The sequence below is a fragment of the Malus sylvestris genome, chromosome 17, assembly GCF_916048215.2.
Source record: "Malus sylvestris chromosome 17, drMalSylv7.2, whole genome shotgun sequence".
NCBI classification, from domain to species: Eukaryota; Viridiplantae; Streptophyta; class Magnoliopsida; order Rosales; family Rosaceae; genus Malus; species Malus sylvestris.
The window spans coordinates 9,529,870-9,555,447 of NC_062276.1; the positions used below are offsets into that span (position 1 = coordinate 9,529,870).

Below are 25,578 nucleotides of genomic sequence, written 5' to 3' on the forward strand. Positions count from 1 at the left end.
AAATTTTATTTTCAAAATTTTATTTTCAAAATTTTAATAAGCACATGCATAGGTTTACAATTGCTAGTTTGAAATTACTTAATGTCCAGAATACATTGTCATCCCAAAAACAATAGACATTGACAAACGTCAAAAGTTTCAAGTGATTCCCTTCAAAATTTCACGGTTTCAAGAGTGCCATTGGTAGGAGATTTAGTTTTCAATATGAAATAGCCCTGAATATTTAGATGAAAATTTAACGAAGTTAATGTGAAATAGCATATTTAAATTTTAAGAAGATTAATAGGACAATTCGCTTAACAATTTAGTTAGAATGACAAATTAAAAGAGGTTTATAAGTTTATATAATATTTTAAAAAAAATTGCCTCCTTTCAAAAGATTATGAAATAAAAGAAAAGGATTTCAGAAGGGTAAAATACAACATAAAAAATAAAAAAATTCAACATAATTCCCCAGTAGTAAGAATCAGAATATGCGATCACTTATTCATGGGTAACCCTTCAAATGTTTCACACTAATATTAAATCAACATTAATCTCAGGTACAGTAAAAACAAACCAAATGATGGTAAAAAAAAAAAAATGAATGAAAAAAAAAAAGAAAAAAAAGCCATCCCTTACCAGAACCCACAACTTGGCCAGGAGATTGTACAGATAAAATTCTAGAGGGAAAAAAAAATGTATCAGTCTCTCTTTTGATTTTTTTGGTTTTTCCTCTTTTTCTTTTGGGTATCGTCGCCTCACCGGAGATGCATGATACACTTGTGACTATATCCCGCAATCTGGTTTTACATCTCACTCAAAGACCAAAACAAAAAAACCTAAAATCGTAACTCAAAACTCACAGAATTAACACAAAACCCATTTTTTTAACCTCTAACACTAAATTTGACTTCTTCAAAACAGCCACCCCCAGTTAGCTCTTACTAACCAAATTTCTCTTGCTGTAATATATAAATGGCGGTGGTGTGCAAAATTCACAATTCACCTGCTTCATTATCTTCACCTACAGTGTCGTGATATCAGAAATGACGATCCTAGGCAGCAATTCCTGAAAAACAATAGGAACGGAACCTGTAAGCGTCGGCAGTCACAAATATTGATAATTACGTGAGCAACACGCACATTGTCTAACACAAATTGCAAATGTGTTGCCGGTACTCATGGGTACTGCTCAAGAGATATCGAGTAAAACAGTATCCTAAGCAATACAAAATCTCGCTAAAAGAATGGGCGCTCGCTCATCTGAGAGATTAAGCTACGTAAATATAACAACATGCTTTATCGTTTAGAACTGTTGCAAGATTCCAGCAAACAAGTAATATGCAGCCATCATAATCTAAGCTGTTAATTGTTCACTGATGGAAACACTGCACAATTAATCTGAGCTCAAATCGGACGAGACAAGGATCAAAAAATGATACTTTCAGTGATGGCCTATTCTCTGTCCCTTGTTTATCTCTCCGTTGTTACTTTGACACACTCCTAATTGCAGCAGTTGAACATCCATAAGACAGTCACTTTTCAGCCCAACAACATCTTCCTTCTCCATAATTTCATGCCCCTGATTAGTGATTTTATTATTTAAACTGACAGACGGAGTTTAAGGGTTGTTTACGGGATAATTGTTGCCATTTGGTGAGGAAACACACAGAGGTAAGAGAGAAACAGAGAGAGCCTAGACACATTTTAAGTTTAACCATGGGCTGAGCTGAATTTGTATTTTATAGACTCAACGATCTTATCATAGACTCCTTTAGATTTCTCTCAGTTTCTTCCTTAAATGCATTTAAAAACAAAAGGTAAAGATAATACTCGTATACTAATCTGCAAGGACCTTGTAGCTCAAGTTGTTAGAAGCATTTATCCCAACACCTTAGGTCCTGAGCTCAATTGCCCCCTCCCTAAATAACACTTGTATAAAAACAATAAACTTAAATGCACCATTGAGTATACTTTATGTGGGCCAAGGTGTAGGAAAAAGAAAGCTCCTACTTTAAAAAGCATGCCTTCAAGCTCATATTATGAACATTAAAGCCACTTTACTAGTGAAGATAACCTAGAACGGAGAAGGAAAAGAAGCAACTTTATTACGGCACAGATGCTGGATCTCAGTAAAGACAAGGTGAACAAGTCCTTACAACAACAGATATTTTCAACCATTAAGAGCTAGGGATTGCACAATAGAGAGACAAGCAGTGCAGCAGATTAAAGAGGGAAACACAATTTTATACATTTTTCTCATATGAGAAAAACAAAACATTTATGACCCAAAAACGCACATGCCTACAGAGAAAAAGAATGAACTTGAAACTCTGGTGAAAAAAAATTGAAAAAACAAATAAACTCAATGTAATGGAATGAGACTATGAGAGGTACACCGTCAAAAATAGTCATATGCCTTTCAGAATACCCATTTGGAACCATCATCCCCTTAATTACTAAGATGTCGATAATCATATTTAGTTAAGCATCAAAGGTCACTAACCAGTTACAACCTCCACCAACAACACCAACAAAATCCCAATAAACTGAGTTGACCGATACAACAAATTGAAAGTCTTTTCCATTAATGTCTAAGTCCATCCCATGGTTTCCCCATTCCTTGAGCAAACTTGCCAAAAATACCTAATAAACCTAGGACTCCAAAGCAATACACTTCCCGATCAGAACAAACAACTGGCTTCCAAACCCTCCATATGGAAGATATAGGAAAGCTAAAATCTACCGTCTATTTATAATAATAATAATAATAAGACAATTAACAGATGTGTGTGGAAAACAAGCTAGAGGAATTTTGATAAGTCCAACCTTCAGATGAGCAATATCATGATTTACTCAATCTACCGAACCGCTAACTAGACAGTGACCTAATCCAACAGCACTATACAGCAGAAGCTACAGAACCATGAGCTTAACAATTTCTACAGAACAAGATGGACCATAACCAAAAAATCACACGCAGTTCAGCAACGTTCCTCTCTTGGATGGTATGCTAAACTAAAGTTAATCCTGTACTACAGTAATCAGCTCCATGGAACATCAGCTAGAGAAAAAAAAGATTTCATGAACCTATTGTTTGGATGCAACAATTCAAATCAGTTAAATCTTGTGGATCCAGTGCAGCATAGCCATCCAAATAAGCAAGCTCAAGAAAGTTTTGAGGTTATACGTAGACATCCATATGAATTACTAGAAAAAACAAAGTTCCCTATATTAACAATTAAAGAGAACAAATAAAAAAATGAAAAATATAAGTTACGTCAGATATAGATTAAGTGTCTCATACCTGTATTTGGCTGTCTCTTATTAACACTATAACCACCAACATAACCAGGAGAACTTTTAGCTGAAACATCAGAGGCTGCTCTGCCAAGCCCATAACCAAAGGGACCAGGTCCATCTTGATCAGAATTTGATGATCTCCAAGTAGGGTCTCCATAAACTGAATTACTACTGTAAAAGTCAGCCAAGGAACCATCAAAACCACCACCATTTGATGCAGCAAATGAAGATGTTGGGGCCACACTTGCACCACTGTTTCTTCCATACCCTCCACTTCCCAGACTGTAACTGCTATCCCTGACTCCATAACCAAGATTCCTGCTATTGTTAGTAACATTATTTCCTCCGCCTTGAGCTGACATTGCTGAAGAAGGCCAATTAGCTCCAGAATTTCCAAACGTACGTCCTCCAATGGTCCCACTTCCTGATCCAATGTAAGCATTGCCATTTGTGGAGTTTGTTCCATAATTAAGACCACCCCCATTCCCATTCCCATTCCCATTCCCCCACAAGTTCTGAGTCTCTGAGCTGAAAAACGAAGATGTGTTTCCTCCATTATTGCCATCATACCCAATGGGGCTGCTAAACCTATTTGAAACATTGATATAATAAGGACTCAAACCCCGCCCGTAGCTCATAGTACTATTAAAGTTTGCATTTCCACCAAATCCTGGGCTCAAACCTGGCTCATAATTGATACCAATTCCATAACCAGAACCATATGGAGGAAATCCACTTCGACCACCTGCAACTGGACTGTATCTTCCAAGTCCATAGCCTCCAACTGTACTTGGATTATACCCCTGAGTGTAGCCATTAAGGAAGCTATTGACCCTACTCAGACCATAGTTGTATCCTCCAAGAGGGCTGCGACTGGGACCAGGTGATAACTCCTTCGGAACTGCTCGCTTGACCTCAACCATTTTCCCATTCAGTTCATGAAATGTCTTAAGCAAAACCTTGTCCACTGCATCCTCAGAATCGTAAGTGATGAATCCAAAGCCTCTCGGCCTCTGGGTGTTGTGATCATACATCACCACAACATCCGTGATTGTTCCAAACTGTTCAAAGTACTTCTTGAAGTCACTCTCCGTGACAGTGGATGCTAAACCTCCAACAAAAATCTTTCTTGTGCGACCTGGACCTGGAGAACCCTGGATGCTGCCACTGCTTCTACCCAAAATATTCTGGTCATCCCTGGGAACAGCCTTCTTTGCCTCAACCTGAGAATAGAGAATGCAATAGTAAAAACGAAGATCAAATTATACAAGCTCCGTGTATTAATTTAACAGAGTAGAAGTGAAGATCAAAGTAATGCATCAACTAAACTGACCGCAGAAGAAAGATAAAACACAGAGAACTATGATTTACTCTAGCTGAATTTGAAATTAGTTTAACACAACCAAAGGAAATGAATTTGTGCAGTTACATTTTCAAACTCCTAACTGTAACAAGGAAACGAATTTGCTTCGCAATTTGAGCGATCCAGAAGGAAAAGAAATCATTTTGATTACCATCCTTCCACCGATGTTGTGCTTCTCCATTATAACATTGTCCGCCACAGCTGGGTCAGAAAATACTACAAAACCAAAACCACGAGCACGGCCTGTGGTCCGATCCTTCATGATCACAGCCTCTACCACCTCCCCGAAGCTGCTGAAATACTCTTTCAGCCGCTCCTCATTTGTATCCCAAGATATGCCGCCGATAAACAACTTACCACTGTCGGATTGCATTTTCTCTACAAGCCACAAGCACGTCATCAATTCAAGCTCGCCAAAAATCACAAATCAAACCCAAAAATGCAAACTTTAAATTAAAATTTCAATCCCAACCCGGCAAAGATGGAGCATTTTACAATGGATCCGATGTTAATTATACAATATAAACAAAAGTAAACCGATTCCGAAAAAAACAAAATGCACACAATATCCAATACAATCCAACATCAACGCCCGCAGCTCAAAGTCTGAATTTTTTTTATCAATCCACCTAACTAGAACCAAATGCAGAAAATAGATACCCAACCAAACTAAAAAGAATAGTACCTTATTTTTGAAATCCTAAGAACACAGATTGTAATTTCGATTCAAAAACAAGTATTCCTGGATTCAATTTAGAAACATCCGATCCTTCACCGATCAAATACTGGACCCAGAATTAAGCACACCTACCAGAAGAAGAAAGAAGAAGAAAAAAAATAAACCAGAGAAAAATTTCAATCAGAAAATTCACCAGGATCCGAACCCACAATAAATTCAGAAAAAGCAACAAAAACCCAAATCAGATTCCCTCCATACCGGCAGATTAATGAAAACCCAGATGCCAAATCCTGCAGAAAATTAAGATCTGAGAGGAGGTACAGTAAAAATAAGAACAGAGGGCATGTTCAACCTCCTCTCCATATATCCCTCCTCCAATCCTTTTGTTTGTTCTTTCAATGGTGATTAACAAATGCAAATTCAGTTATCAAACAGATGAGTATTACCAGATTAAAAAATGTGTCTTTCTGGAGAGAGAAGGAGAGGTTTGGGAGAGAGAAAGGAAGGACATTGAAGGTCTGTGATGGATATATAGGCACTACGGAAATGGGAAGCTCATGATTTTCAGCTTTTCTATTTTTTTCTATTTCTTTAGGCTTTTTTTTATTTTGTGAACAATTTGATTTGAAAATTTATGGAAATGTGTCAGTGCGAAATTTTGCCCAAATTAAGATAATAAATTTTTGTTAAAAAAAAAAAGATAATAAATTTATCAGAAAATAATGGAAAAATATGGTTTTTCTTTTCTCTAGGATGATAAAATGGGAAGGATTACATGTCGTTCCGGTCGCCGTTCATTCCTTTTATAGTTTTTTTGGGCCAAGATCATTCCTGTTACAGTTACTGACAATACGCTGACATTTTTCTAATTTGAAACCACAATAAAGTGGGCCCAATGTCATTCTATAATGAGGCCACAAGGCATAGATTTTGAGGACTTTTTCTAGGCCTCTTTTGATCTTTGTTTTTTTATTTTCTCACACTATTTCGCTGCTGAAAGAAAAGCAGCAGTTGAGAATTTCAATTACAGATGAATACGTGTCTAATTATAATTTTTAAATTTACTTATTTGAATACGTGTGGATCACAGATTAGGGTTCAGCAGTTGCTGCTATTCTTTTTGCAACGAACTAGTGTTCTTTTTTTAATACATGCGATATTAGGAGGGTATTTGAACAAATGATCTTAAATGCAAGGTGAATGTTGTTATCCAACTGAGTCATAAGTCTTTGATCTTAGTTTCTTATTGTTGATAATTTTGCTTTCTCAAATAATGACCTGAGTTTTGTACCATATTTTGATTTGCTTTTTGAACTTTCAATTTAATTCTAATCCTCTTAATCTTTGAAAACGTGTTACTTTTCATATTATTGTCAAATCTATCAAATTTTCCCGTAAACTTGAAGGTCATTCTGTCTACTCAGGTAGAGAAAACTAACACAAAAATGTTGAAAAGTTTGATGCTTGAAGAGAATCGGGATGTTACAAAAAAATAAAAATAAACTAAGAAGCCTTGAACCAAATTTGAAAGTCCACAAGAGACCTCGTTGTTCTGGATGATTGAATTATTGCACAATCAAATTTAACCATGGTAGAGTCTTTGTTATTAGAAAGTGTGTTTTTTTATTTTACTTCTTTTGAAGAGAAATTCTATAGAGAATTTTTCAAAAGTAGGACTATTCATGTATTTAGTATCACCTTATTTTTTGACACAATGTTTTATAATGTTGACATGGAAATTAACGTCAAACTATGAAGTGGCAAAGAGTCCAACTTAATGCGGGAATTAAAATTTAATGAAAATATTAAAATAGACGAAGTGAGCAACATGGATGGAGTTGGTGAGTGAGCAACATGCACGATAATATTCAATGAGAATTTTAAAACTACTAAGAGGAATTTATTCTGGCGACTGATTTAGCGTGCGTAATTAACGTGCAACTTCCAAGAGGAATGTGTTCTTCACCTCATGAAGGAGTGTGCGTTTGCCAAATGTGCTTGGATTTCCACCACCCCCACCCCATGGGTTCAACCTTCAACGCTTGGACAACGGAAATGGTTCCCAGACATCTCTTTGTCCTTTTTCTGATGACATGCTGGGCTCCGTGAGGCGCAAGGAATGAGATATTGTGGACGGATAGAAATGATTCCTCATACCTACTGGTGCTGGTGGCCAAGGCATCTGCATTGGTTGCACGAATCTGTGGCGGTCAACTCACAGCCTTTTCACTACCCAATCAATCCCCTGGTTGCTTTCGTTGGTCACCGCCGCCTACGGGTAGCCTGAAAGTGAACATAGACGGATCATGGCACTCGGATCAAAAGATTGGTGGCGCGGGATTATTGTAAGAGATGCAGCTGCTGACTTTGTCTCGGCGGTCTGCAGGAGTTTCAGGATGTCTTTTCCCCTTTGAAGCCGGAGGCAATGGCGGTTCCCGAAGGTATAGTTTAGGCAGTGGCGAGGGGTTTTCAAAAACATTGTATTGAGAGTTTTAAAAATCATAATACACTCCCACACCTATTTTTACTTCTCACACATCTTTCGATAATCGGTTGTCGGATCGAATAAATTGAAGAAGATCGGTAGCCAATTAGTACTACGGTCTAATGGTATTCCTTTTTACTTGTAAGTTAAAGGTCTTAGGTTCAGTTATTGCCAAAGGCAAATCTGAATCAGTATTGCTAGCCATTTTGAGGTTAAGCCAACCCTTTTCTCCCTGTACATAATAGCGTTTATTCAAAAAAAAAAAACCAAAATTGAACAAGGATGTGTGAAAAGTAAAAATAAAAATATCACATTGTTCAAGCGTCCATTTTTTATAATTGATCATTGATGAGATTTTTTTTTTTTTTTGACAAGACAATAATCTTATATAGGCGAATAAGAATTCGAACTTGCATGCAAAAGACAATACTGCTCTGGCAGAGAAGCTTAACCCACACATGCTCAATTCGAAGTTAAATGTTAATTTAGGTGATCCTTATGCTCATAATTCCAAAATCTCACCAACTGAAATGTAAGGGAAAAGAATTTAAAGCCTCCATTTGCTTTTAACAAGAGCAAAGAATTTTTTTTTTTAATTTAAAAGGTCACTTTCTGAAACTAAATACAATAAGAAAAGTCTTGGGATGGAAAAAGGTAACTATGAATTATATTTGGTAGGTTTCGGATCATGCATGTTCGTGCTCCCCACGAAAGGGACTTTGCATGATTTGGTCTTTCCACACGATCGTTACTTTTTCATTATCATTATTGTCACAACGCTATTTAATATTATTAACACGTGAACGATATGCTAACAATGTCATCTACTTGTATTATAATATATGAATTAGTACTATTACGTAGTTGTGTGAGTTGTGAGCGTTATCTTAAAAAAAAAAAATTGTTGTTGTTATTAGGGGTAATATTGTAAAGGACAAAACTTAGTATTCTTAAGTTTTGTTATTTCAGTTTTATTTTGCATAGTTGGTTGGTTAGGGTGAGCTATCAATACAAGAGTGTTAGTATCTTGTATATAAATACTTGAGTGTGATCTTATTGATTAACTAATGAAAATACAGTTACCAATAATTGCTCTTTTGAAGTTTAATGATTTCTTTTACCTATCGTGTTTTTAGAATCTACAATTGTTTAATATACTGTCTCTTAATTAATATAATTATATTTCTCTTCCTAATGTCTGAAGAGACCTCAAGTTCAAATTGAAACTTCTCGTAATAAGTAATGATAATATAAGAAATAAAAACTTATAACAAATATCACCCATATGTACATATTGACTCTGTTACAAGCTTTACAAGGCAAGAGATTAGTAATTTAGTATTCCTTTTGCCAATGGTAGAGAGCTTTCATTAAACAAAGTTCAATCAGACAAATTACTAATTTAATAATTAGTAATTTAGTATGGGCATATTATATCCAAATTTGATCGATCTATTGGTTAGTTAATGTGCTGATGATGGGATCCGAAGCCATCATACCCTCACATGCATACAAAGTCATACACTTACATATTATATTGATACATGTACTATTATGTATAAGGACGAATTCATAGCACCACTTTTATAAAAAAATTGACACATTTTTTTGAAGTTTATTCCGCAATGTATTTCAATAACCGAACCATTTATCTTTTAAATCTTCCCTTAAAGATCATGTCTACCAAAAAATCACCTAAATCTGAAACCATATGACTATTAGGTTGAAGATTTGAGATTTCTTTGTAGATCTGTGTTCGTCCATTTTCTTCATTACAATGAATGCCTTTATGGTTTTGGATTTTTTAAATTCTTTGCAAAAATGATCTATGAATAATGTTTAAAAGATAGATGGTTAGAATCGTTAAAATAAGGAACGTGATATCCACACACCTCTTATTAATTTATGTCCTTTGATCTCATTCAATTCGTTCAATCCGGCGACCGGAAATTAAAAGTGTATTAGTAAAAAAATGTGTGTGAATAGAGCACCTCTAAAATAAATCACGAAGTGAGCCTCATAAAAACGTATATCAAAAGTTGTAAAAAATTTGGTGCCGTGAATACGCCTCGTGTGTGCGCGCGCGCGTGTAAGTTTGTACTTGAAAGAGGAATGCATATGCCTTAAGCTTGTGTTGTCACCTTGATTCTAAATTATAATTAATAATTTAATCATGCAGTATCTTAATTATTAATTAATCTTCTTCAAGCTCCATATCCAGTAATCCATGGAAATAACTGCAAGAACTTTTTATTTATTTTCCTTTTATAATTTTCAATTTTCTCAATTTTCTCAATCTTCTTCTGGTTACTTGTTCCTGCTGAAACTAAAACCCGCTCTGATTGCACCTTTTCGACCAACTGAATCTTCGGTTCTTGAAGTGACCTTTCAGGTACTACAACCCCGCCTTCATTGGAACTACATTCAATCCACCAGAAGCATCCAATTTTGCTAGCAGAACTACTCAAGCTTCTACAGGATGGATTGCATAGGTAATCAATCCAACCGGAAGGCCATCATCGGTCTTTGCACAGTTGTAACGGGAGAGAAGCAGTTCATACAACACTGATAACCAGTTACAACCGCTGAATGCAAACAAGACCTCTTGCTTTCAAGTTTCAAACGTATCTGCAGAATAGCTAATAGCACCACATTCAATCATATACGGCAACCTGGGCCAAATATTCAAAACCGTCAGAACAATTTATTTTCCGTCAGGGTGAACAACTCCGGTCATCTTTGCTACCATGTTTTTTCTTTATGTGTTTAACAGCAATAGCTTACTAACAAACCAGCAGGCGAAAAGAAATACGCAATTACAGAAGGGTGAAAATGGATAGAAAATTAGTAAACCAGCAAAAATTATCTTCAAATTGGATTGAATGTGAATTCTAGCCCTAGCATTTTAGTGTAGCCCTGTTCAGTAAGGTTAACTTCCCTGATACGGTAGAGTCTAAACAAGCATATAGGCCTACCAAGCACTGGTGAAAGAGTTGATGTTGATTGTGAAGTACAGAATTGGCACAAACAAATAGGCCCTTGACAGCTAGGTATGAATCACGAAGCTACCCATCTGCAGCAGCTCCTCATGCTTGTTCTTTGTTACATGTAAATCCAACGTCACCTGTCATATATGACAGGAAATTTGTTAAAATTGACGGATGGAGCTCCATCACTGAATGTGGATGTTGAAGAAATAGTCAAAAACTAATTGTTGTAATCGTCGAAGAGAAACTTTGGCGAGGAGACTTGATACCCACAAATTGATAGACCTCTAAACTCTTTACGGTTCTTATTCTTTTCAACACAGGTATCAGGCCCCTTTTAACAACATGACACTATTGGAAAATAACTTATTTGAAGCAGGACAGTGCATAAGCTATATTGTAAATAAACATCCATTATAAGTCATAGCGATATTCTGAGCCACTCCAAGGTCATAAAGTGAGTCAGAACATTAAAAAGAGTACTTCTGTTGAAATTCCAAGAATCAAGATGAAGGCCGCATAGACCAACTAAAGCCTGTGAACATATGCAGATTCCATAGAGATAATTCCGCTCACCTCTTTGAAGATTTCACCATGAGAAGTCTCCTCAAAGCCCTGCATCAACCATATGTGAGTTTACTGAACCACCAGGAACAACCGTGCAAAATGCAAGTAAAATATGACAGGCCAATATTGCTAGATAAATTGCATGAGTTTGAGATAAGAGAAAATCAGAAAGAGAGAGTCACAGACCAATTTCCTAAACAAGCTAAGAGATGCTCCATTTTGGTCCCCAATTTTAGCACGGAAGATGTGGATTCCCAAATTTTCAATTGCAAAGGCCATCATCATTAAGGCAGATTCCTTCCCAAGAGATAGTATTGAAAAATTACATTATAGCATACATAAACTGTTCCTAAAATGGAAACGAGTGAGCAGGTATAAATCTTTTGGCGCTGGAAATGCTTCAAATAAAAAAAGCACATATACAAATAGAAGAAAGAAAAGAAACCCATATTGGCACTAACGCAAGCACTTCGGCCTCACCATCCGGAGAAAGCAAAGGAAGATACCTTTTCGGTTCAGCAATCATTATTTCAATCTCTCCCATGTGTGGATCATCCAGATCATTCATATATAAGTTCACATCACCTATCATGGCTGCAAAGGGCATACTATTATTCACTCATAAATCATAACACGCAAACAAAGTCCCTTAAAAATATGATCTTTATCGAAGTTTCCCTAAAAGTCTCAATTTCTAATAAAGAAAAACTGATCAGAAAAACACAAACAATATCCTGTAAACTGATATAACTTAACAGTTCCCAAGTTTACTTGCTGAAAAGTAACAACCTTCTCATGATTTCATCCAAAACCATCCAACCAACTGTTCTTAAGTAATCATTTGAATGTCTCCATAATTTTTCTCAGCAACCTATCAGAAGGTAATTTTTTTAAGAAGGACTGTAAATTTGGCCAACCTTCCACATGAGGCTCTCCATGGCTGAACTCTTCCACAACCAATTGCTTATCCAATACAATGAAAGTATGCTATGCAAAAACCATTTTCAACTCTTCAATCATTCACCAAACCACTATTACAATCACACAATAAACCCTCAATCATTTGTCAAAACTAAATTGAACCCTTTTTATAATTTTCCTGAAAGATCAAACCTTCAATATCAGATTCCACAATTACCACTTTATTGTCAAACCCAGTTCAGTTTTTGTTATGAAAAAGCAAAGGAATCTACCAAAACCCACAAAAACACATGTAAGAGAGAGAAAGAGAGTACTGTTGGGGTCTTGGGTCCAGGCGAGCTGCATCTTGTATTCCTGGTCGAGGGTGAGGGGCTCGGAGCCGGTGGCTTGAAGGAGAGCTGGGTCTTTCATCAACTCGTGGTATTTTGGGACGTGTTCGTTCATGTACGGCACCAGAATCACTCTCCCTCCCTCCAAGCTCACTCTCTCTTTCTCTCGCTCCATCGCTGGTTCCCTTGCTCTCTCTCTCTCTCACAGTCGCGCGCACAAACTGACAGTCACAATTATTAACGGAGGCTGATTCTCTGCCCTCCACTTCCGTGGCCTCTATATTTGTGTGGTCACGGTTAAGCTATATTAACATTTTATATTATTATTTATTTTTATCTTATTATCTCTATAAAAATAATATAAAATGTTGACGTGATTTAACCGTAACCACACAAAACAAAAGGGCACAGGAAGTGAGAGGGCAGAGAATCTGCCTCATTATTAACACCTAACGACGTGGTTCGATTATCATGTCAATGATATATTTTCAATGTTAGGCTAATAAAAACTTACACGTGATATTGTATTGTATTATATACGGAGCACTCAAATGAGAAATACACTATCTTAACCAACTTGGTTGCATCATATTTGCTAGATTTTAGTTTACTTTTTCTTTACATTTCTATCTCAAGCGAGTATAAAGGTTCTCATCAAGGTTGTTGCCCAAGCTGTTCTCGCCTACCCCATGCACGTCTTCTTGTTCCCCGACTCTTTATGTGACGATATGGATTCAGCCATACTAGATTTTGGTGGGGCCAAAAGGTGGGCGAACGACGTATTCACTAGACAAGCTGGACTACTATGTGTAAGGCTAAGGTGGATGGAACTTAAAAGAATTTAATCGGGCTCTCCTTGCCAAGCAGTGTTGGAGGCTTATTCATGAGCCTAATTCTCTCTGGGCTCAAGTTATCAAAAACCGGTACTTTCCCTCTGTGCCTTTCCTGGATGCTAAAGGGAGGGTAGGGCTTCTTGGGCATGGTTGAGCCTCCTTGCTAGCAGAGATTTTTTGCTCCTTGGATCCCATTGGCAGGTAATGGCTGGTGATCATGTCAGGGTGTGGGTGGACAAATGGATTCCCTCCCTTCCGTCCGGACACCCTACCCCTTTGGAAGATGACGAAACTAGGGGCTCGCTTGTTGTCTCCTCTATAATTGATCATGAAAACTCAGCTTGGCAACTGGACAGCATTACTGATCTCTTATCTACTGAGGACCGTGAAACCATTCTCACTACCCCCATCAGTGATCCCACAAAGTATGATCGACTTGTGTGGTCGGGCGATCGAAAAAGTAAGTTCTCAGTCAAGTCTGGCTATAGATGGTTGCACGATAGAAATGGGAGATCCCATCCCCCGCGTCAGTCAGGTCCAGATACTTTTGAGCCCAAGTTGTGGAACTACATTTGGTCCCTGGATGTTCCACCCAAGATCAGAAATTTCATGTGGCGGGCCCTTAGACGGGGACTAGCAACGAAACTCAGGCTGCTCATCAGAAGGTGTGCCACATCCCCTTTATGCCCTTTTTGTGGTTCATCCGAGGAATCGGTGAAGCACCTACTGCTACTCTGCCCGTAAGTGGCGTAAATTTGGTTGAGAGGGTCGTTAGGTCTAAGAGTGGATCGTGGGTCTATCACCTCTCTGCAAGGCTAGCTTTTGGAGCTTTTGGATACGAACCATGGTTCTAAGGAGGAGAGGCAGAAGGCCTTGTCTATCCTCGCCTTCACTTACTGGCATATCTGGAAGGTAAGGTGCACTAACGTGTTCAACAATAAACTCTATTCTCCTACTCAATCTATCCTTGCTCTGAATGGTGCCTTTGCCTCCTTTTGGGAGGCCCGGTCCAGGTTGCCCCGGTCACTCTCATCGTGGATCACTACTCCATAGCCTTGCTCTCACTGGACCTCCCCACCTCAGAATTTTATGAAAGTTAATGTTGATGCATCTTGGAAGCCTTGCCTTCTGGGCGAACTAAGTGATGGGTTTGTTGGTCTCGTGCTTCGGAACTCAAATTATTGTTGTTTTCCGATACCCCGCAGGGTGATTAAAGCCTCAGAAGTGTGTTCGGCGGAGGCGTTAGCGATCCTTAAAGGTTGTTTACTGGCTTTACAGTGGGGCTTTTCAAACATCATCATCGAATCTGACTCGCTGAAGTAATTTTTGCTCTGAATAGTCAGATTGATGACTTCAGCTGGGAGGCATTCCCTTTCCTCTCTAGAATTTGTGGATTGCGGAATTCCTTTGCAGCTTGCGACTGGTCTTGGGCTCTAAGATCAGCTAATCAAACGGCGGATTTTGTGGTTTCTCATTCAGGCGCGGAGATGTGCGACAATGTCTAGGTTTCTAGACCCCCACCTTCGCTTGTTGGCATCCTGAACACACTACTACAATATACCCTATCACTGGCGAAGCAAAAACCGACAAGAAACCCAATTTTTGTCGAAAATTTAGCAAAAATCCGACATCAAACAATGCAATGTCGGATTTGAATTTCGACACTAATGCTAACGTCGTGAAAGGGCTTCAATGTCAGTTTGTATGCTTAATCCACCACTACGCAACGTCGGTTTAAAGCGACACTGATACTAACGTCGATTTAAAGCGACACTGACACTAACACTAACGTCGGTTTAAAGCGACGTAGATTAGCAATTAAAATATAAAATATCTAGTCTTAAATCGATTTAAAGCGACGTGATGTTTTGACATGATGGCGATCATAACCAACGTCAACTAGCAACTAACAAATAAAATACTTAATCTATTGTCGGTCCTAACCAAGGTATTAAATATCGATGATATCAGAAATATCAGTAGTCCAAAAACATGGAAATTTCGATGGAAATATCGGGATATTATCGATATTGATAAAAATTGAATAAAAACCACGGAAATTGTAAGAAAAACTTGGATATTTTTATTGAAACTTTGCACGATGTTTATTTAGTCAATTATCTATTAGTTTATCACAAAAAATTGGAAGGAAATGCATTGCATGATAGATATAATTGATTTAAGTTGATTATATAGCGAGCTGGTAAATATTGTGAGTGTAGAAAATATGTAGTAATTAATGAAAGAAGTTTAAACACACCATAATCATTTATATATAATGAATTAGTACAATATTTTACACTTTATACATTGCATGGTAAGATACATGAGTGACTTAGCAAGGTCTAAAATATCGATGATATCGGAAATATCGGTAGTCCAAAAAAATATCGGTAGTCCAAAAACACGGAAATTTCGATGGAAATATCGGGATATTATGGATATTTTAGACCATGGTCCTAACCGACATTACCCAACATCTCGATAAATAAAATAATTATCATGCATTCCTACATAGATGGTAAATGAGATGCAAACTTCACAGATTCAATTTATTCAAGAATTCAACTGGTTCTTTTGGGTGTAGAATTTCTTGTTAAATGTATTCTATTTCATATAAATAAGGAAGTACAAATAACACATATATAGGAGCCATTAGAGAACCGGTTACAAGATGAAGATAAAAAAACTAACAATTACATATAATATTAATGAGAGCTCCATGCTTGCATATAATCCTAGCAGCTGCCATGATGCTTTCCTGTGCTTGCCTTTGTCGAAGACCACATATTTTGTAGCTCCATATTGCCATATATAATACTAGCAACTCCATGCTGCCATGCTTGCCATCAGATCAGTGCTCCAATACTTTACTACTTCAACATTAGGGCTCTAATCTCTATAGATTAAACTCAGGTTTTATACCTTTCAAAAATTATGGATCTGTGATTTCCAATGTCCTTGCTCTTCAGATCCAACATGCATAAATACAGAAAAAACAATTAAAAACCAAGAAACAAAAATAATTTTTCAATTTAAGCATAAAACTAGTTAGAATACAAAATAGAAACTAAAATTAATAATCATAATAATTTAAAAATGAACCACCTTCAAGCTCTTCCTCCTCGAATTGAAGTTCCTCAGAATGTTGATCTTCAAACTGGTGATCCAAAGCAAATGGGGAAGGAGAAGAAGAAAGTCTGAAATTGGGGGAGAAATGAAAGCACAGTTGAAATGGGAAAGAGAAGGATTTAAATATGGGTACTTTTCTGACACATTTTTTGAAATTCATATAGCGTCACTTTAATGAAACTAGCGTCGGTTTAAATCGACGCCAACTTCTGACACACTTTGTGACTAGCGTCGGTTAAAACCGACACTAAGTCTCTCCATCCATTTCCTCATGCAAACAAGCGGGAAATTTCCTGCCTAATATTTCAAATACTATAATTATATATATATTAATTTTATAATTTTATAACCCTAAAAAATACTATAATAATTATATATATTAATGTAACAATTTTATATCCCTAAAAACTATAATAATTATATATATATTATTAAATTAAATTTCAAAAATTGGTGACCATTGGATTAGCTTAAATATACATATCATTCAATCTCTTAATTGTTATACATACAAAATAAATAAATTTAAATCTACTTAATAAATATATATATATATATATACACACACACCATTGAACTTAATAGGATACGAATTCTACGAAACTAATTTCAATGATCCAACTGTCAAACTTGTTTGTATATGCTTCGAAATCACATTAGAAAAAAATTGCAAAAAGCAAACATTCAGAGATCAATTAACGAGACAAAACTTTTCAACGGTTATAAAACGAAAAATCACGATTTAACGGTTATTTTAACTCCGATTTTGATTATTTTTTATAGCTACACTCCTTGATCCTATATGAATACAATGAATGAATTCGATCTTCAATTTAAAACATTTACATTAGTGGATAATGAAAGTATAAATAAACTCTTAAGTGTTAATGAATCTATCGTTTTGATGGGATACGCATTCTACAAAACTAATTTCAACGATCCAACTATCAAAATTGTTTATATATGCTTTGAGATTGCATACGCCAAAAATCGCAAAAAACAAACATTCAAAGATCAAGTAACAAGACAAAACTTTTCAACGGTTATAAAAGAAAAATCATGATTTAACAGTGATCTTAACTCTGATTTTGATGATTTTTTACAGCTACACTCCTTGACGCTATATGAATATAATGAATGAGCTCGATCTTCAATTTAAAATATTTACACTAGTGGATACCACAAATTCTTATGTTATACTTAATGAAAGTATAAATAAACTCTAAGAGTTAGTGAATCTATCATTTTGATGTAATACGCATTCTACGAAACTAATTTCATTGATCCAACCGTTAAACTTGTTTATATATGCTTCGAGATTGCATACGCCAAAAATTGCAAAAAAAAAAACATTCAGAGATCAGGTAAGGAGACAAAACTTTTTTACGGTTATAAATAAAAAATCATGATTTAACGGTTATTTTAACTCCGATTTTGATGATTTTTTACAGCTACACTCCAATACAATGAACTAATTTGATCGTCAATTTAAAATATTTACAGAAGTGGATACCACAAAATCTTATGTCATGAAGATTGATGAAAATTGAGGATTTTGTAAAAGGAATAACATGAAAGCTTTGAGTTCCATTGGCAATGTTTAAACTTTTGATAAAGGCTTCACAACAGGATTCAGGCAAACAATCCCATTCATGCAACATTCTTTTAATTAACTCCAGTAAAGTGGTGAAGATCTCGTCTAGCATTCCCGCTAAACGCTTGATCTGATATAGTCTTACAACTGCTTTCAATTTCTTAACCTTCTTACAACTTGGCCACAAATCTTGATCCGCCTCTTCAAGCAACCTAAATAAAGTCTCCATTTCGGGGTATCATCAACCAACTCTTGTCCATGTTTTACCACTTTACGAGGGCAAAATATTACGTTGACACTAAGATGCCTACAATCTTTCAATCCTTATCATGTAGGCATAACTATTAGAATTTTCAATTTCTATCTTTCAACCCTCAAACTCTACCACGATTGCAATTTTTTAATTTTAACACCTATTATAGTAAAAACAAATTAAAATAACAACAAAAAGTTATCAAAATTATGCTCATCTAATCTATTCTAGTAAATGACAACCAAAAGTTATCAAAATTATGCTCATCTAATCTATTCTAGTAAATGACAACCAAAAGTTATCAAAATAACAACAAAAACAAATTAAAATAACAACAAATTAAAATAACAATTAGAATGCAAAACAAATTAATTTAACATAATATATTCTTATATTACTAAATAGGGCAAAAGATTGTTTACTACCCTCATGTTTCGTGGTTTTCAACATTTGGTACATCAATTTTTTTTCATCCCAGAGTCATACCTAAAGTGTTAATTTTGGGACAGTTTCATACATCCGTTAGTCAAACTGTTAGTTCTCCAGTTAAGTGATAACGTGGCGCCCATGTGGACAATGATTGAGCGCCATGTGTCATTAAAAAAATATTAAAATATTAAAAATATTTATATTAAAAAAAAACCATAATCCCCTTCTTCTCTACAACCTGCACCCTCCCCAGATTTTTCTTCTTCTTCTTCCCAGATTCGGTTTTTTTTTTCCTTTTCTTTCTTCTGTTCTTCTTCGTCTTCTTTCTTATCTTCAGGATTTAAAATTTTAAAACAAAAAAAAAAACAAAATTTGGGTTTTCACCCATCCCGACACCCTTCCTCCTTCTCCCTCCCCTTTCTTCCCTGCACCCATCCTCCCCGCACACCCACCCATTCCCCTCCTTCTCCCTCCATTCTCTCCTCTGCAGTCCACACGGATCCCTCCCACCCCTCCCTCCGAAGCCACTGGGAGGAGGTCAAGCGTCGTTGACATAGGGGTTATGGCAGAGATCGAAGGCCCCTTGAGGACCCATCAAGTCCGACGACCTGCAATTCCATATTTTAATTTTTTTTTTAATTTTTTTTATACCAAATTAATGTTAGGGTTAGGAATTGGAGGGAGGGTGAGAGATCTCCGTGTGGATTGCAGAAGAGAGAAGGGAGGGAGAAGGAGGGGCATGGATGGGTGTGCGGGGAGGATGGGTGCAGGGAAGAGAAGGGAGGGTGAAGGAGGGAGGGGGTCGGGATGGGTGAAAGCCTAGAGTTTTTATTTTTTTTTGTTTTAAAATTTTAAATCTTGAAGATAAGGGAGGGAGAAGGAGGGAGGGGGGTTGGGATGGGTGAAAGCCCAGATTTTTTTTTTTTTTAAATTTTTAAATCCTGAAGATAAGAAAGAAGAAGAAGAAGAAGAAGAAGAAGAAGAAAGAAGAAGAAGAAGAAGAAAGAAGAAGAAAGAAGAAGAAAGAAGAAGAAGAAAAAGAAGAAGAAGAAGAAGAAGAACAGAAGAAACATGGGGGTTATGGCAGAGATCGAAGGCCCCTTGAGGACCCATCAAGTCCGACGACCTGCAATTCCAGATTTTTTTTTTTAATTTTTTTTATACCAAATTAATGTTAGGGTTAGGAATTGGAGGGAGGGTGAGAGATCTCCATGTGGACTGCAGAAGAGAGAAGGGAGGGAGAAGGAGGGGAATGGATGGGTGTGCGGGGAGGATGGGTGCAGGGAAGAGAAGGGAGGGTGAAGGAGGGAGGGGGTCGGGATGGGTGAAAGCCCAGATTTTTTATTTTTTTTGTTTTAAAATTTAAAATCTTGAAGATAAGGGAGGGAGAATGAGGGAGGGGGGTTGGGATGGGTGAAAGCCCAGATTTTTTTTTTTTTTAATTTTTAAATCCTGAAGATAAGAAAGAAGAAGAAGAAGAAGAAGAAGAAGAAGAAAAAGAAGAAGAAGAAGAAGAAGAAGAAGAACAGAAGAAAGAAAAAGCTGGGGAGGGTGCAGGTTGCAGGGAAGGGATTATGTTTTTTTTTTTTTTTAAATATTTTTTTAATGACACATAGCGCCCAATCATTGTCCACATGGGCGCCACGTCATCACTTAACGGGAGAACTAACAGTTTGACTAACGGATGTATGAAACTGTTCCAAAATTAACACTTTAGGTATGACTCTGGGATGAAAAAAAATTGATGTACTAAATGTTGAAAACCACGAAACATGAGGGTAGTAAACAGTCTTTTGCCCTACTAAATATTACAAGTTCATGTTATATTTAATATTGTTAATTTAACATAAATGCTTATAAATATTATTCATTTCCATTTTCTCATAACAATTCAAGTGACAAAATTAATTAATTTGACTAAATATTTATTAATTTAACAAAAATAGTAGAAATTTATCTAAGTACTTAAATTAGAATTTTTAAATAAATAAACTTGTGTATCATACAATTTAAAAATTAAAGAATTTAGTGATAAAAACGTAAATTATGGAAGAATTCCGTCGTCGATCAATTCTTTATGTACTCAACTAGCTCAAATTGTAATTAAAATTAAACATAAGAGGAGAAAATAAAAATATTACAAGCAAGAAAAACTTACTGCTCTGAAAAAGGAATAAATGAAGTTGGAAGAACAAATAAGAAAGATGCAAGCGAGAACACACAGGGAGGGGTTTGTCAATTAGAAGAACGAATAGGAAAAACGCAAGAAAGGAAGAAGAAAACATGGGGGAGAGTAATCAATCTGTCGCTTAAAACCGACACTGGGTTTCAAAATATTTATAAAAAAACTAATTTAAAGCGATATTGGGTTTCAAAATATTAAAAAAAAAATAATTTAGTGTCGGTTATAAGCGACACTCATATTTTATATCGCTTAAAAGCGACACTGTTATATTTAAAGCAACACTGTTTTACTTAAAGCGACACTAGTATTTAAAAATTATTAAAATGTATGTCGGTTTTAAAGCGATGCTAAATGTTTACGTCGGTTTAAAAGCGACATTAAATGTTTATGACGCTTATAAGCGACAGTAAATCCGACGTCATGTTTAATAAGTGTCGCAACTGTCTAGTCCGTCACTATATTATATTAAACCAACACCTTCTACTGACACTATAAGGCTCTTTTGTAGTAGTGACAAAGATGGCCTTCCGTGCCCCCCGTTGTAGCTTTTGGTTGCTGGGAGGATGGGTTGATGCAATTCTTGTTTGTGTCTGTCTGTAATCTTTCCTCTCTTACTGTTGTCGTTTAGGCCTGTTAGCCTTGCTGGCTCTCTTGCCCCTCTTTGTGGCTCCTTTTTGGTTTAATCTAATTAGCTCTTTCAAAAAAAAAAAAAAAAAGTGTTGTGCAACAATACTATTTTACTCTCTAAGTTTAGGGGGTTTTTCAAAATGGATCACATGATTTTAATTTTCTCACATTTAATCATTAAGTTTAAAATCGTAACTTTTTTTATTGTTCTCCATTAAATTGATAATGTGATAGACATGTAACACAATTCTTAACGTAAAAGCCTTATTTGCACCACGTGGACTGAAAATTGTCTCCATGGAGTTTCAGTTTTTCCACGATTGATGTTTTGTAGCCGAAGGCGACAACCAATTGCAATTGATCCCAATGTTTTAAACCTAAATTCTATGTACGCTTAAAAACAAGTCGCAAATATGTCATGTCATCAACTTCACAAAAGATCAGATGATCAAATTGGAGGAAAGTACAAATTTTTTCGTTTTAAAACTTCATAATGCAATGTAAGAACATTGAAATCTTGTAATAATTCAAACTAAATCTAAAAGGTATAAACATAATTAATCCTTTTTAGCACATAAAGAGATAAGTAAAGAAATACTTCTTAAAAATAATATAGTGCTGGATATCTTTAACCTTTGTTCCCACAAGAATAATTAGCTTGAAATTTCATACTACTTTTTCGTAAAAAGGGGGTGAAGGGAAGAGGGGAGAACTAAAATATCTGGGTTGTGAAACCCTTTGATATAGAAATGGAATGATTGAATATGTAAATTGTGTTTGATAAAAGAGCAATGTAATCAATAGCATGAGGAGAGGAGTTTGAATTTGCTCACCACCTTCACTTGGTGCTGAGTATTACTACTTTTTTTAGAAGGCGCTATGTGTTCGCTGAGTTAGCTGTAATTAATTTATTTAATTTTTATATATACAACATATATTATTAAAATCAGAGATTTTTCCCAACTCGTATTTGCTCTGCCGCTATAATTCAAAAATGCTATCAGACTATAAGTAATTTTTACTCAAGACAAGAAAATGAGAGCCAATTGGCAATTCCAATTAGACAAAAGGGATCAACTTTGGCAAGGAATTAGCCAAAAAGAAAACGTCTTTGGCCCTTTGGGTGATGATCTGATTAATTGATTAAGCAAATGAAATTAAGTTTGTTAACCATCCAGCGCCCTATGCAGATGGTGCTTTAGTGCGGTGATGAAAAACAATAATATCTATTCATCCTGGTGCAAACTTGATCCCCACCAATCGCCCTCCTCCCTAATATCCAGCGCCCTATATATAATTGTGCCGAGGCTTCTACTTTCTATATTATGATTCCCTTGCTTCAAAGCCAAGCACAATCCTTGCAAATATCTCTTCCATTAAAAAAACCCCAATAAAAAAGTAATGAAATTTTGGCCCAATATCAATTCATCACAAAAGACACGTTCACTTCCAGTTCCACATGAACCCTCATTTTATACTCCACCGAACAAACACTTTGGTTTCCTTAACTTCAAAGCTAAGCACACAAAAAACTATTCAGTACACATATATTCCCTCCACAGCCATGATGGTCCATTGCATCAACCACATCATTACCAAACACATAAATGTTAACAAAAGCTTCCCAACCAATTCTACACCCCTCTAGCTCCCATTCCCCTTGATATTCATTACTTCTTCCCAGCCATCAATATGCTCTTCTTCTTATCCCTCTTCCTTCTCTTTTCCTTTCCCCATGTCACATTTTCTGCCCATTGCACCACCACCGCCGCCGCCAAAACCTTTCAAAAATGCATCACACTCCCTACCCAACAAGCCTCCATAGCATGGACTTTCCATCGCCACAATGCCACCCTAGACCTTGTTTTCTTTGGTACTTTCATATCTCCTTCTGGGTGGGTTGGGTGGGGCATCAACCCGACCTCCCCGGAAATGACTGGCACACGTGCTCTAATTGCCTTTCCGGACCCTAGCACCGGTCAAATAGTTCTCCTCACTTACCTCTTAGACCCAACCACAAAGCTCCAAAAACGCCCTCTCCTCTCTCGCCCTCTTGACATCCACATTCTCTCCTCGTCCGCCACCCTATACGGCGGGAAATTAGCCACCGTCCACGGCGGTGCTGCAGTCCAAATCTTCGCTACATTAAAACTCGCGCCGAACAACACAAAGCTCCATCACGTGTGGAACCGCGGCCTCTACGTCCAAGGCTACTCGCCAACCATACACCCAACCACAGCCAACGACCTTTCATCCATTACGACATTCGATGTCATGTCAGGCACAACGGCCACACGTCACTCCAACATTGGCACACTCAGAACAGTGCATGGCATCATGAACGCCATTGCATGGGGCATCATGCTCCCCATTGGAGCAGTGCTTGCACGCTACCTCAGGCACGTACAATCATTAGGGCCCACATGGTTCTATGTGCACGCTGGGGTCCAACTGTTTGCTTTTTTCCTAGGGACTGTAGGGTTTGCTATTGGTATTAGGCTTGGGGATATGTCACCTGGGGTCCAGTATGGGCTCCACAGGAAGCTAGGGTTTGCAGCATTTTGCTTGGGAGGGTTGCAAACCCTAGCACTATTGTTTAGACCTAAAACTACAACCAAGTTCAGGAAGTACTGGAAATCTTACCACCATTTTGTTGGGTATGCATGTGTGGTGCTGGGTGTGGTGAATGTTTTCCAAGGTTTTGAGGTGATGGGAGAAGGAAGGTCTATTGCTAAACTGGTTTACTGTTTAGGATTGTCCACACTGATTGGGGTTTGTATTACTTTGGAGGTGAATTCTTGGGTGGTTTTTTGTAGAAAACCAAAGGAGGAGAAGCTGAGGAGGGAAGGTTTAGTTGGAGCGTCTGATAAAGGCAGTGGAATCCTCAGTTGATCAGAGGCATCACGTACTTTAACAAAACGATACTTCTCAGGCCTATGGAAAATTGTCGACCGACGAACAAATTTGTTCGTTGGAAGGTTTTTCAGGAGCCCTTTTTTTGCTTTCAAGAACCATATTTATAGCTGCAATTTTGGTTCGCTTTTTTCATGCTTTTGTAGAAGAGGTGAGATCATAGAGAAAGTTGTTGTTGATGTTTTTCCATTACCACAGTTTCACTCAAAAGCTTATAAGTCGAGTTTTTTACTCTTGGCACTATCCAAGTCTTTCGATCTGGGTTAACAACTATCAAATGCTCAATTTGTTTAGAACAATTCTTAGATTCTTAGGTTGTTTAGGAACAAAACTTGTTTACAGTTTTACTCGATACTTCGTTGCGTTTATGACTCAGGATGCTCAATCCACAGAGGAAGCCCAAGCTGCGAAAGAAAGTGGACTAGTAAAAGGATGGAAGCCCCCGTCCCACATCGACCAAAACAAAGTTCACAAACTGCTTTATATATTCCTACTTGATAGCACTGCTTGTCCCTTCGGGGACATCCGATAAAATTGGAACGATACAGAGAAGATTAGCATGGCCCCTGCGCAAGGATGACACGCATAAATCGAGAAATGGTCCAAATTTTTTTTGTCATTTTTACATGATTTTCCTTTTGTAATTTTAGAAACACAAAAAAAAAAAAGATTCTTGTCATTTATACATGATTTCTTTTTTATTTTTGTAATTTTAAAATCACCAAAAAAAAATTTAGTGTGATTATCATCCCAGTAAATGGTATTACTACACTAAATATTAAAAAAGTTGCGAATGTTTGTAATTTTAGAAACACAAAAAAAAACAAATTCTTGTCATTTATACATGATTTCTTTTTTATTTTTGTAATTTTAAAATCACCAAAAAAAAATTTAGTGTGATTGTCATCCCATTAAATGGTATTACTACACTAAATATTAAAAAAGTTGCGAATGTGACTTTTAATTATTACCATTAATCTTCATATTATAATATGA

General features: G+C 36.6%; 1 protein-coding gene, 1 non-coding gene and 2 pseudogenes across 3 annotated transcripts; 2 read left to right on the forward strand and 2 right to left on the reverse strand.

Annotated features, from left to right (window-relative positions):
* Positions 1 to 460: 460 nt before the first annotated feature.
* Positions 461 to 5,934, reverse strand: LOC126612005 (heterogeneous nuclear ribonucleoprotein 1-like). Of its 2 annotated transcripts, XM_050280293.1 has the most exons (5): positions 5,586 to 5,931; positions 5,334 to 5,455; positions 4,800 to 5,026; positions 3,290 to 4,508; positions 461 to 1,051 (listed from the first exon to the last, which is right to left on the reverse strand). In XM_050280293.1, exons 3-5 carry the CDS (start codon positions 5,019 to 5,021, stop codon positions 1,038 to 1,040), a joined length of 1,455 nt encoding a protein of 484 aa, XP_050136250.1. In that variant the 5' UTR covers positions 5,022 to 5,026; positions 5,334 to 5,455; positions 5,586 to 5,931; the 3' UTR covers positions 461 to 1,037. The 2 variants fall into 2 exon arrangements, with proteins under 2 accessions (XP_050136250.1, XP_050136251.1); XM_050280294.1 differs by lacking the exon at positions 5,334 to 5,455 and having other exon boundaries at positions 5,586 to 5,934.
* A 4,560-nt stretch (positions 5,935 to 10,494) lies between these two features.
* LOC126609542 (uncharacterized) lies at positions 10,495 to 12,866 on the reverse strand (annotated as a pseudogene).
* Positions 12,867 to 23,218: 10,352 nt separating this feature from the next.
* Positions 23,219 to 25,285, forward strand: LOC126609849 (cytochrome b561 and DOMON domain-containing protein At2g04850-like; annotated as a pseudogene).
* On the forward strand, positions 25,092 to 25,194 carry LOC126612693 (U6 spliceosomal RNA). Its single transcript, XR_007619262.1, has one exon. It is a non-coding gene; the product is annotated as a U6 spliceosomal RNA (small nuclear RNA).
* Positions 25,286 to 25,578: the final 293 nt, after the last annotated feature.

Coding starts and splice junctions, on each gene's coding strand:
- LOC126612005 (XM_050280294.1), bottom strand. CDS start 5,021: ATGCAATCCGACAGTGGTAAGTTGTTTATCGGCGGCATATCTTGGGAT. Junction 4,509..4,799: donor ACAACATCGGTGGAAGGATG/GTAATCAAAATG, acceptor CTCTATTCTCAG/GTTGAGGCAAAGAAGGCTGT.